The sequence below is a fragment of the Xyrauchen texanus genome, chromosome 17, assembly GCF_025860055.1.
Source record: "Xyrauchen texanus isolate HMW12.3.18 chromosome 17, RBS_HiC_50CHRs, whole genome shotgun sequence".
NCBI lineage: Eukaryota > Metazoa > Chordata > Actinopteri > Cypriniformes > Catostomidae > Xyrauchen > Xyrauchen texanus.
The window spans coordinates 16060970-16075019 of NC_068292.1; the positions used below are offsets into that span (position 1 = coordinate 16060970).

At 36.8% G+C, this 14050-nt stretch overlaps 1 protein-coding gene across 2 annotated transcripts in view; it reads right to left on the reverse strand.

Moving 5' to 3' along the window:
* LOC127658318 (centrosomal protein of 192 kDa-like) overlaps positions 1-12272 on the reverse strand; it is a 42531-nt gene extending 30259 nt beyond the window's left edge. For both annotated transcript variants that reach the window (XM_052147548.1, XM_052147547.1), the window contains exons 1-16: positions 12121-12272; positions 11136-11351; positions 9005-9115; positions 8745-8899; positions 8530-8591; positions 8298-8448; positions 8092-8186; positions 7892-7972; positions 7454-7603; positions 7134-7287; positions 6786-6994; positions 4381-4500; positions 2192-2585; positions 1673-1825; positions 1526-1590; positions 1167-1385 (exon numbers count right to left, since the gene is read on the reverse strand). In XM_052147548.1, coding sequence (XP_052003508.1) covers positions 1167-1385; positions 1526-1590; positions 1673-1825; positions 2192-2585; positions 4381-4500; positions 6786-6994; positions 7134-7287; positions 7454-7603; positions 7892-7972; positions 8092-8186; positions 8298-8448; positions 8530-8591; positions 8745-8899; positions 9005-9115; positions 11136-11326 — 2310 coding nt within the window. In that variant the 5' untranslated portion in view covers positions 11327-11351; positions 12121-12272. The remainder of the gene's footprint in view (positions 1-1166; positions 1386-1525; positions 1591-1672; positions 1826-2191; positions 2586-4380; positions 4501-6785; positions 6995-7133; positions 7288-7453; positions 7604-7891; positions 7973-8091; positions 8187-8297; positions 8449-8529; positions 8592-8744; positions 8900-9004; positions 9116-11135; positions 11352-12120) is intronic.
* Between the last annotated feature and the right edge of the window lie 1778 nt (positions 12273-14050).

Here is a 14050-nt window from a genome sequence, read left to right on the forward strand (position 1 = left end):
ATCGGCCAATATGTTTTTTTTTGTTGTTTTTTTTAAATGGCAGATCTCACACAATTGAATATAAAAAATAACAATGTATATAAAATGGCTAAAAAAAAAAAAATTATGAACATCCAATTAAGAGTAATTTATTGGCACATATGGTAGATAGCAGTTTCTTCTGATTACGGTTTAGTCATCCAATTTTAGTCATTTATTTGCACAAAGAAATGTATAAGGAAGAAAATAAAAGTGCACACTCTTAATCATTAGACAAGAAAGTTGTTACAGGTACCAGTTTAAAAAAAACGTGTACGTATGACCAAATAAGTGCTTTAGAGGAAGATATACAAGCGCTCCACAGGACGCTGGACTTGTTAAGTTTTGTGAGGTTCCTGAATTACATCGGTTTAAATGAGACTTCGGTCTTTTTGCAGATGGTATTATATTAGTTGTATTGATATTTGCCTTTTTATCATTAGACAAGATCAAATTTATCAGCCTTGCCAATATTTCAGTCAACCACTAATTGAAGCATCTTTTGACCAAATCTTTGGCAGCACTGCATGTATCATTCAGAGAAAAGGCAATCTGAGAATATATTGCGATGAACCAAGTGAAAAAATGTATCTAAGCCAGCAAACAAGTCCAGAGTTGTCAACTTTAATATACTCAAGTAAAAGTAGCAATACAATTTCCCATTTTAAAAACAGTCTATTTTTCCCAACTTGTGTGTGCCGTTTATTTTTCTTCATTAAAAAGCAAAAAAATAAATACAAATAAAATAGAGTAAATCACATTGTTAGCCATAAAATGCTAGTTGACAAATGCTATGTGGAGTTGCCGCTAATGTAGAACATTGCAAATGAGTTAACTTTTGAGGATTCGTTGCGGTTAAGGGACTTCCACATGACTTGTAGAGCACGACGTGAATCATCCACTGTTGACGTTTTTACCTTTGTCTCCTGTTGTTTGCTGGCAATTACATCTTCGTGACAACAACGGCTCAAATGTGAGTGTTGCCACCTTTTGGACCAACCGATTAGTGGGATCCCAGGTACATACACATTTTGTACAAAATCAGGCTGCACGCGTTTGGTGCTCAGCACTCTGCTGATGACGAGAATTGCATCACATGAGGAAATTCACTAGTTTCTGGAACAGAGCTTTAGCAAAGTAATACTCACCCTTTTAATACGGTCCTCCTTACTGCTCCCAAGACAACCCAGTGCTTCAGAGCGCCTCTGAAAAAACTCCCCCAGGGAAATACGCAGATAACTCTGGTTAGCAGCTTCAAATTCAGAGGAGACCTGGGAGGCCCTCATGAGGATGTGGCTATTAGTGGGGACTTTCCAAGAGGTGTCTCCAAGAACTTCACTTGCATTAACTGCCTGAATCTGCTCTTCCTACAAGAGCACAAAATTAAACATGTTAGTTCCTGAAACAGATATTTGGCTTTTGGAGAATACACTATAGTTCTGGGTTGGTTGAGCTCCACATGGATTCAGCAAAATAAATAGCAAACCCTGCAAAGTGCCATTTTTACCTGCATAAATTGGTGCTCCTTTTCAAACTCCTCTTGATCCACAATTATCTTTTCCATAGCCTGACCTAAAGGATAACAACAGATTAAGCTATGAATCTTAAAAGGCTGAACACTTTAAGGATGAGAACATCCTTGCATTTCACTTACTGCCACCAATAAAATCCTCAGACTGGAACTGCATAGCAACTTCCTCGGGCATATTGGCCTCCATTTCCTTTTCAAAAGAAGAGTAATAGGCCAAATCAGTGACCCACTTTCCCTCTTCATTCTGATAGACCACACTATGAGTGGTGTTTGCCCCTGAGGAAAGATTCAACAGTTTGTAGCCCATAAACATGTATTCTTGAAGAACACATAGTTATTAATCAATTAGTTATGAATGCATTAGGGATGTCAAATACATTTTTTAATATTCCTCATTTAGAAAAAAAAAAAAAAAAAAAAGTATTTAAATGCTAAAACTGTATTTAAATTTTGGATTTGTGCAAAGCACTGGCGGCGATGACTTCAGATCTTGCTAAAAAAATACTAGACACAGCACAACAAATACAGTTTAACAGAAAGCAGGTGTCTCAAGATGCTTTTTAAAGTTGAATTATTACCATCACAGAAACCATTGAGATCATTGGAAAATGAAAGGAGGCAGAGGGGAAAATAGACAGTTACCTTGCTGTAATGCAAGTTCTGTACTGTCTTGTGGCTGATTCCAAATATCATTATGTTCCTCATCATTCTCATGAAAGCTCTGGGAGAGGTACTTTGGATCCAGAGACTCTCCAGGGTGATCACTGCTGATGCACTTCGTCTTACTGAGGACTGGAGAATCCCCACAAGGGCCACCACGAAGCCCCAAGGCACCAAGATCCACAGTTTGCCCTAGGTCCATCCCCTGCTCTGATTTATTGTGAGATTCCTGAAGTACATTGGAGAGGTGGAAACTGCTCTGGGTGCCTTGAAGGAAGGCGTTAACTGACGCAGAAATGTCTTGGGGGTTGTGACCAGCACCTGCACTTAGGTATATGGAGTCCAGATGCACTTCTGTTGGGTTATCCATTGCGTCCTGTGAAAGAAAGCATTGTTAGTGTTGTCATCTAGAAGCAGACTGATATATTGGTTTTACTGATTAATCGGTGACGATTGCTGCTTTTTGGATCTATCGGTCATCTGCAAAAAAACTGCTGGTACTTTTTTTCTACTCTCCGTGTTCCTAAGTGGACAGCACTGGTGTATTTTACATTTAGACGGCTTGGTTCTGGAGAATAACATCCACCACTAGTTCAAATAAAAAACAATCACTGACACCTCATGGGGATCTAAATCTGTATCTACCTCTTTTATCTAGGGCAGGGCGATATGGCAAAAAAAAAAAATGTATCTAGATTTATTTTTCTCATATTTATGGACTTTTAAAATGTACTCCAACATGATTCAAATAGCATATTTTTTATTAGAATGCAAGTCAACCTGGTCAGAGAAATTCAAATTAGTTTCATTATAAGAAACAAAGGTATATAAGAAAAATTTACAAACACATCAAATGCACCACAGGGGAAAAAAAAAAAATCAGTGTAAATATAAAATATATTAAAATCTAATAAACCCAGATCTTCAGAAATAATAGAATAAAAGTAAGAAAATGGCAAAATACTACTTAGTCTAGGTATTTATATGATCTAAACCAATGATCTAGAAATCAATATCTATAAATTGTCAAGTTTATCTAGAAAGGACTCATTTTATATCAAACAATTTGTGTGTATATTCATAAACCCCTGCAGATAGAGATGCGACGTCTAGCAGTTCACACTGATCAGCGCAGGAATATGAAATAATTTTTCCCAATTCATCTGGCAGTTTTTAAAAATGAATCACTTGACTAATGTCGGCTATAGAGACCGTACACTTGAAACATGTCACAGAACAAAGCAATAATTATGGATCTATCGGAATCATCATGGCAAAAGGATCAGCAGATGTTTGATTCTCCCAGATATAGCTTGAAGCCTATTCATGGTTTGAAATGTAGCATCCATATCTGTCACTGAACAAACGCTTTATTATGGGTGAAAAGAAAGGAGACCATTCATCAACACGCACACACAAGGCCAGTTATGGTCTTAAGCTGGGGTACACCTCCATGATGGACAAAGTTGAGCTATAATCACATTGTGTACAATCATACTGGGAATATTACCACTGTCTTCCTCATCAGACTCTGTTGTTCACCGGTCACGTTCATTTGGAGAGCGCACACACGTGCAGCTGATCAGATCGGGAGCGGCATTAAGAAGTTGTGAATTCTTTTTCTCTTCATAATTCAGCCTTTGGTAGATTTACAACGTATCCAACTATAGCGTTTGCAAATTAATTTGAAAAATCTGGAAAACCTCACAGCCCTACTTTCATCACTGACTATATTATAATCCTTTTTCATTATAATTTGTATCCTCATTTTAATACATATTTGTTACTTTGATTAGATAATCAAGTGATTAAATTGAAGCGAGGACATGCTAAAAAAAAATGTACTATATGGATTTGCTTATTAAATAAATATAAAAGCACATTACCAAAGTCTCTGTGATTTTAAAATAAAGAGTCCCCGGTGTGTTCTGGGCTTGTTAATGGTTATTAGTCCCACGTTATGGACCAAATTGTAATTTTTTCAATGTATTGGTTAAACAATATATTACATCTGGGATTTTATTCATTTTGGACTCTTGGAACCTCTATAGATGCCAATCAAAACTAGCAAGAACATTTTTTGCAAAGATGCATAGTCTCTTTTGCATTTTTCTATAGCAAAAGGACTTTGTAACTGATTTGGGAATAAAATGCATAATAGAGAGACTAACAAGAGCTTCCTGTCTGTCCAGAATCATGCTCCAATTGACTGGACATCGGCTGGCAGGTCCAGATGCCACAGCAGTATGAACAGCCTCCCCTGTGCCAACTGGACCAACACGGTCACCCATCTACAAAGATACACAAAAACATTCTGTAATATGCAGTTGTGATTTGATCAAATTGTTCTAGTTCAAAAATTATCTCTTGTTGCTCAGGTGTAAAGGTGTTGAAAAACACTAATGCTTCATTGTCATTAAAGGCCAAACACAGTATTTCCTTCAGAATCTGCTTTTGCAGTGGGGGAGAATAAACCCCATCCACCAATACTTGGTCCTTACTAAATACATAAAGTATATTTTAATGATAAATAACAATAATAATAAACATTACAAAAAAAGGACTTTTTTGACTATCTTTTACTACACATACAAATCTCCAGTCAATGTGTCAGTAACTGATCTGACAGATTCAGCAAATCATAGTTTCAAATCAATCATGACAAAAATAAGTGTTTGCTCATGAATTGGATTAAACTGGTTACACTGCAAATTTGCCTTCGTTTACATTAAATGAAAACAATGCAATATCAGAGTTCCAACTCTTTTCAAGGCACAATTTTTCAGAACATTTTGTGCACCCAACAAGTCAGTATTTGAGCAAAAACACACGTAGATTTAATTTGAGCTCTTATTTTGGCGTTTGTGTGTTTTTTATGGTAGTTTTTCACCTCCAGAGGAGCAGTTTGCTACATGGCAAAACTGTGATTTAATTCAATAAATATTTAGGGCCCTATTTTAAGAGTGCTAGCGCTAAGAGCAGTGCTATTCCATAAGTCATAAGCACAAAGTCAATGGCATGGCCATGAAGTTTGGGTATTTTTGAGCAAGCATGTGCTAAGTCTAGGCTTAAGCAAGTATAACGGCGAAAACATATACGCACAATGCGCAAATGGGCTGAACCAATTGAAATTTTGATTGAGGTTTCCTATTCCCTTCCTATTATTCCACTGCCTGCATTACGTTCTTTTGTGCATTAAAATGAGTCCTTGATGATTGTTAGGCATATTTCTATGACACTGATACGCTCCTTTTATGAGCATGGAAAATACGATTCTCATCAGAATTTGGATGTTAAATTATAGAGAAAGTAATTATTATTAATAATTGAATCTAATGACATAAGTCATGGCTAGAATTAACAGTGATTAATTGGCATACTTTTTCACTTCTACTGTGAACAATAAAATTTATGGAAACATTAAATAAATTAAACCAAAAATATTTCTATATTTTGCACTTAAATATCACTACAACAGGTAGAAAAAATACCTTTAGAATATATACACAATTGTAAGTTTAAATATAATAATCTAATGACCCACACAAACCTAAAATTTGTGTTTCATAAATGGCTTCAACATTAATGTCAGTTTGGACATTAACTTTATTACCACCTGCTGGTGGAATCTCCAAACTGGAAATGCAGGAACTGAGTTTTGACTTTTCACTAATTAAGATGTGGTTTTCAAACGTCTTAATGCAACTACCCAGTTCTCAGGAAAATAGCAAATAGCAATTTGCGCCACTTCATTACCATACAATACACCCACAGTTTACACGCAATAGCGTAAACACTTAACCACGGCCACTTGAGCTTTGCGTTGGCATGAAAATTGCGCATAGAATAAGCGCTCTCATGAAAATAGGATAAGATGTTGGGCACAGTCGTTGCACATAGCGCTGTGCTTTGCGTGCTTACAAAAATAAAGTCCATGGTCTTTGTGCTGCACACTTCAGAGTGCTCTGCTCATTGTCATCTCACACACACAAGAGCGCACATGATGATTCAATCACTGAATCATTGAAAATTGGTTTTGAGGCCGAATCACCATGCTACCAGCCCAGGGTGTGAATGAATTTTCAAACAAATCTGTGGTCAAACCATCATCATTGTCTAAAGTTTACAACTCAATTGTTTTTTGGTTAACAGCAATGTTGGAATGGGAAAAAAAAATTATAAAATTAAATCGTATTTTTAACTATATTAATACTTAAACCTTGTGTCAGAGTGAAGCAGAGATGACAGTAGATGATTAGAGAAAGTATGAGACAGGGATTCCTTCACAATAATATTTTCCAGGAAATTTAGGTATTTTCCATTACTTTTTCATGACTGGAAAACTCCATTGCAAAATTCCAGGTTTTCTAGGATGCGTGGAAACCCTGAATATTTAGAAGTCTTTTTATGACATTAAATTTAGACTGTCATCCTACAACTCTGGTAAAATAAATTACGTTTGCAGTATGCTATGTAGTGCAGGAAACACTGGAATAACAACCTGAACCATGAATTAATATTTTCAGAGACAATCCATGACAAGACCTTTATTAATTGCATGTGCCATAAATTTTACCTGACCGTGTACAATCAAGCCTGATCTGCTTGGCAAAGACTGAAACTGATCATCATTTCCACCCTCTGAACTTCCTCCCACAATGCCCAGGCCACGCAGCACATCATAAGTGCTCTGGACGCTGGAGTGAGGCAAAGGAATGGTAGAAACACCTCCATCATTTCCATCTTCTTCACTCCCACTGCTCCCATCTCCTCCTCCTCCATCACCTGATAACACAGTGAAAACACCAGTGATCCTCAGCGGACAACAAATAAGCAGCTGAAATTGCCATTCCTCTTGGACTAAACCTTTAAATAAATATTATACTCTTTAGCCATTGTTTTTCTTTAATGGATATGGGCTTACCTGTAATAGGGGAGTTAATAACCTGTCCCTCTGCTGAGCAGCGGTGTTCAATGCCGGTCCTGGTGTCAGTGATCCTGATTCCAGTCTGTGACTCATCATCAGAGCTCCCCCCTTCCAATCCAGGTCGAAAATGTGGCCGATGGCTCTCTCCAACCTGATTACACACAGAGATGTCATTTGTATTACTCTAAGCTGTTTGATAAACATTACTTGCAAATACCAACACTGCAATGTACGACTGTAGTACAATTTAAGGAGCCAAATCTCAAATTAGCAAAACATAGAGGACTATATAAACAAAAAAGGAGCCATGGACCAACCAGCTGTCTGGACGTGGTGGGTAGGAGGAACCTGGCTCTACCCCGGTTCTGTGAAGCTTCCAGTTCATCCTCTGTATCCTCTTCATCACTGGCAGGACAAGAATCCATACCTGTGGCAGCAAGCCGCACATCGGGCATGCGAAAATCCCTCTGTAGTTTGAAAGAGCAAGAGTAAAATGGGTGGGGACAAGAAAAATTAAAGGGTCAATAATAATGATTTGTAAACTGAACTAATCTCATAGCTTCTTACAAGGAGTGTAATTGGGCTTTTTTTTTAATTTTATTTGGCCCATATCCTTGCAAACTTAAAAGAATGACTGGAAAGGGTACTTTAGTCATTGCTTAATAGGGTCATATCACATTTTAATTTGTCAATGAGGTTCAATTTTTTTAACAGTATCTTTTCTGTTAGGAAGGAAATGAGGAACAATTCTATACTTGGTCATAGTAATTATGGAAACTGTGTCTGTTCTTCTCAGGTTCAGTGAAGTTGGGGTGGGATGAACTGAAAGGCAACTCCTACAACAGGAACAGATCATATGATTAAAACAAGAACTAAAATCACAAGATGGGCTGTGGGCTATTGCATTAAAAACTAGTAGGTTCTGGTAAACAAATAGCAAGAGTAGAAAACTCACAACAGGGATTTCTTGTCCTTCTACTCTGCCTCTTTGCATCGCAGGAGGCATCAGTTTGTTGAAGTACAGTTCCAGTTCCTCATCATTGTCGTCATCTAGACAACAAAGTGAAGAGAAGGACTGTGACAATAAATTCTTCCCTAGCTTACAATATTTATTTTAAAGCTTTTTCCTCAGATCATAGAAAACTATTTGAAAGTAACCACCAGTGACATCACTGTTCATGCTGTCCAGAGACATCAGCTTCTCATTGGCCAGGAAGCTGGCAATGCTGCCACTGCACCTTTCACTGTCTGCCCCTTCACTTGAAGAATCCTCCTCCTCCTCCTCCTCCATCATAACTGGGAGCAGTGCAGCCTGAGTAAAGCAGAAGAGAGCCTAAGAGATGATAAATCTCTCAACAAGATAAAACAAGTGTCACAGAATACAAAAAAGTACCTGAGCTGCCACTGTATCTTTGTCTTCAATATGAGAGAATGACAACAGACCATTTGAGAGGTCTAATGAAAGAAAATTTGAATACATTTCAGAAAAATTAAATGTAACTTTCTCAGGTTTACACAAGCTTTTCAAACTTCAAATTGTATTTACAATTACAGTTAAGACAACAAGCCTCAATTATGAAAATAAAAACAACACAGTAGGATACGTACCAGTGGTTTGAAGAGGAATGGAAGGTGACACAAGAGATGGACCCATCCTTCCTGATGTAGTTTTGGAAACTGCAGCTGATTCGGTTTCATCCAAACTGACATTCACCAGCAGGTCGGAGAAACGATTAGCAGCAATGAAGTCATCAACATTGTCTCTATATGTGGGGGAAATGGATATAAAAATTGGACAAAAAGCAAATAAAAAGGAGTAGAGTTGGAATAAAAGATTTCAGTAATTTAAACATTTGCTGTGCACTTACAAATCTTCTTTGAGGCTGAGAACAAATTTTTCTCTGTCCCCCTCCGACCCCTGAGAATGAATGAGTGAGAACTGCCCATCCTCTAAATATGATGCTTGGACATCAGTAACTCTGTAAGAGAGACGGACAAATAAAAACTAATCAAGTTGGACTAAAATGACAAGACACTACAGAGATGATTAAGTTAGTGGCAATAGTCCTAAAAAAATTAAAAGCAATATGTGAGTGTGCATAAAAGACACAAAACCTGCATGATCCATCTCTAAAGGATCATCAACTAATTAAATCAATAAAATACACAAAGGATTATTTCACTCTATAATTTAAAGGGATAGTTCACCTAAAAATAAAAACCTAATTTACTCGCTCTCATGCCATCCCAGATGTGTTTGACTTTCTTCTGCAGAACAGAAATGAAGATTTTTAGAACAATATTTCAGTTCTGTAGATCCATACAATGCAAGTGAATGGTGACCAAAACTTTGAAGCTCCAAAAAGCACATAAAGGCAGTTTAAGTAATCCAAAAGACTAGTGGTTTAATCCATGTTTTAAGCAATCCAATTGATTTTAGATTAAAACAAACACATATAAATCCTTTTTCACTTTAAATCTTGCCATTGAACAGTCTCTTTGGAGACCATGATTTCAAGCTCGATTACACTTCCTATAGTTCCATTTAGCGCTCTGCGAATGCATCAAGCACTAGGAAGTGAAATAGAGCTTGAAATCATGATTGCGCCCAAAGACTGCAATGATAAAATATACAGTGAAAAAGGAGCTATATTTTGGTTTGTTCTCAACCAAAACCGACCAGATCACTTCAGAACCCTTTAGCCACATTTTCACTATCGGGATGAACGGTTCTGAGCACGGAACAGTTACTGTAGCATTTCCACTTGAGCACGGTTCAGCACAGCATGATTATAAACAGTTCTCGGTCCGGAATTCTCAGCATGGTTAACTAATCGTACTCAACCATTCTCAAGCATGCTGATTGAATTGCTTCAGTATATGGCAACTCATTTAATTTATTTTAAGTTAATGATATTATTATTATTATTATTATTATGGTTTAACTAGTATTGTAGCCTAAATTTACTTTCATCAGGGATATATATTACAATCTTATTTAAACTCATAATACATCAATATTCTCCCATACACTATTTTCATATAATACTACTACCGGTACAATAACCTTTTTAGCTAGTCTGGGAACTTTTACCTTTCTGCATGTTCAAGAATGGTGGTAAACACAAGCCCTCATCAAATGATGGAAAACCTTGCACCTTTTCTCTTTACTTTCCTTTGAGACATGGTCTGTGTCTTTGCTGTTTGTTAGCAAAGTAAAACCAGACAAAAAGCAGTCCTAAAAACTGGAATATGTGATCATCCTCCATAGTGCTGCACTCGCTCCAATGGTTTACCTCTCTGAGTCACCAACAGATGGATCTGTTATTTATATTCTCCAGATTTCACAGCACAATAGTGGAAAAATAAACTGTAACTGTGCCAACTGGCCTGGATCGGAATGGTTTTGTGATGAGAACTGATCGGCCCGATGGTTGAAATGCGGCTCTTTATGAAACCACTGGAGTTGTATGGAGCATAAAAGTTTTGGTCACCATTCACTTGCATTGTTTGGACCTACAGAGATGAGATATTCTTCTAAAAATATTTGTGTTCTGCAGAAGAAAGAAAGTCATACACATCTGAGATGGTATGAGGGCGAGTAAATAATGAGAATTTTCATTTTTGGGAGAACTATCCCTTTTAATCCATTGTCATTTGCTCACCCTCATATTACTCCAAACCAGCATGACTTTCTTTCATGGAACAAAAAAAAGAGATGTTTAGCAGAATGACATCCTCAGTCACAATTCACTTTAACTGAATAGTGACTTCCATATTGCCTAACATCTTTTATATTCCTTGGTGTAAAGAGTGTCATGGGTTAGGAACAACATGAGGGACCATCCCTTTAACTAGAGCTTTGAGCACAGGTTTCTTGGTTTAATTTTTTTTTTTACTTTAACACCCTGTTCACCATTTAACACAAACAGGACAATGAGAAAGTCAAAGTTCTCGCCACAGTCATGATATCATAAGATACAGGCAGGGGTCTCCCACCTGTTGTCTACTGGAGCTCTAATTTTAGCCACAGTAGAGGCAGCCATGGGCATCCCGAGCGTAGAGCCCAGCGTCACGTTGCTGAGAGTGACCTGGCCAATTCTGCCCTGCGAGGCATTTGAAAGGAAGCTTGGAAAAGGCTCATCCTCAATGTTTTGGAAGTTCTCCATGTCTGCGTGTCTCACTGACATAAGGCTTTACCTCATGAGGAGTAATCTGCACAACAACAACAACAAAAAAGAAAAATAGAGAGTTCCTAAAAGGAAACAGTTATAAATACAGGTCATATTATGCTTGGTTTTTACTGTGGGCATGAATCCACTCAAAAATCCACTAATGTCTAACTAAAGCAATTTACAGGCAAGACTGGAGCTTATAATTTCTCTTTAAACAGAGGGAGTGTGTCAAATCAGACTTAAAATTCACACTGTGGTGCAGATGAAGAGGACTTCAGCTGAAATTTGTTGATATGGCAGTTAGCTCTTGTTACATATAGCACTCAATCTTGCCAATGGAAAAATGCCAAAGCATTAACACATGCAAATAGATATAATAACTACTTTTAGCTGAGAGTTATAAGGCTAACTGGATGACTCTTCCACCTTTAGTTTGTTTTTCATTTGATGTTTGTAGTTAGCAAGCTAGCTTGGTCAGTTCACTAAACAAAGAATAATTACACATCAATTTCAGATGTAAGCTACTGAGAGTACAATAACAATGCATGTGCACTAATTATACCAAACAAAATAAGGACTATGGTTTGTTTAAACTCTAATAAAGCGCGTGCAATGGAGACTAGTTGAATCAAGGCCACTATGTCAAACAGCTGGATAAAAACAAAAACGTACATGCCTAACAATCAGTTGAAAAGAAAGCTATATAATTTTGTCTTTTCTTTGGCCAGTCGTTGACTGAAAAGCTAACAGTGACACTTTGAAAAACACTTTTGAAACAGCTGAGAGGTATCTGTCGACGAAGAACTTACCATTAGAAATGAGGAACTTATGCCAAATAAATGTAGTCAATTCAAATGGTTTATAAAAATACAGCGCCGATAATCCATTCAACGTTTTAAAAAGTAGAAACGGTGGACTCACCGCTTTCTGAAAACAGTTAATCGGAGACTAATAACGCAGAAGCAGCCATTATGGCAGACTCCCGCCTATCAATTTCTCTTCGCATGGGCGGAGCTTCAGCAAAACACGCATTTCATTGGACAATCCAATCTGATTTAATTCAAAGAGTGGCGCAATCTACTGTCAATCACGCTTTCTGGTTTTGAAAGCAGAGGCTAGTCCTGTTTGAATTTTTTGGGGTTCAAGAAACACTGAAACACTACTGTATTTATAAAGATTTGTATTATTATTAGGGGTTCAAGCGCTTAGCGCTGAAACCCTATTGTAATTGTTAAGGTTTGTATTATTATTATTATTCCGCCATAAAACTGATCGGGCAGAGATAAGGCCTAAAGACTTGAAACTTGGTCAGATGGTAAAGGCAGAGCCATGTAAAGAGAGAGTTGCGACAACTCCATTGACTCCAATGGAACGTTTTTTTTTACAGCAATGGCGGCTCGTGGAGCCTCTCAATAGTTCCCGGAAGTAGCAGCAAACACCGCAATAGTAGAGATGGGCAGCATCAGAACAAACGGTTTGCGACGCACTTTTAAAAGGTGAGACGTTTAAAGAATAATATTATCTTATTCTGTATATTATCAGTACATCTAAATAAAAATAACTTGTAAATTAAAACCTTATGGTTGAGTATTACTCATTAAATTAGGAGATAAGGGATGTTATCGGATAACTAACTGATTAGGCAAGGATTGGAGCTGGATAAAGTTAGTAACGAACACCCTATTAATTGTAAAATCTTTGCAAATACCTCACACATTTTTTTGTTGTTGTAATTTTTATTTATATTTAGATTGCTCCTGCTGACTTGAGCCAACCATTTTTTTCTCCTCTCCATGTCAGTGGGGAAGCCATACATTCGCACACCTTTCTCTGAGCGATTGGAGCATCCCCATGCAGCACAGCAAACCATGGTGAAGACTATGCAACGACAACATGAAAGAAAGGACACATACAAAATGCTTGGCTTGCTATTTAATTTATTAGAAATGTATTCATGAATTGCTGTAAATAGTTATTGCATTTATTTGAATAAAAATACAAAAAAGTAATATCGTAATATATTATTATAATTTAAAATAACTGTTTTCTATTTTAATGTATTTTAAAATGCAATTTACTCCTGTGATGCCAAGCTGAATTTTCAGCCTCATTACTTTTGAACGGCAGTTTATATACGAGCATGCTTAAATTGTTTTAAAGCTGAATATATTGTGTATATGAATAAGTATTGTAAGAATTATACATTAGATATATAATATTTATAATACATAAATAATTATATTACTATATATAGAATTGTAAACAATAAGCTTTATTTCACTAAATTTTACATTTACGTAACTACTGCTAATAGTTAATAGTTCATTGACCCATTGTGCGGTGCGAGCTGGAAATCATCTGTCACCAGCCTGTCTCTGTACTATCTGAAAAGTCATAAATATGACATTAGTTACCATGAGATTAGTGAAAACAATGAACATGAGGTAACATAAAAAGGCAACAGAAACCCTAGCCTGAAATAAGTTGAGGCAAATAACGGTAAGCGAACACTTAATCTTCAAATATTAGCTGATTTGATCTTTAAAAAAACAACGCTGTAACAACATACTCATGCTACATACATATGTCGGTGTGTTACATAAATATATAAAATAAATGCATTTATTGACTACTAATTACCAGAAATCACAGTTCTGTCACTCTACTCTAACAGTTTGGAATGACCGCAAAAGCACTTCCTGGAACTATCTGAAGTCTACGTGAATCACGTGACGATCA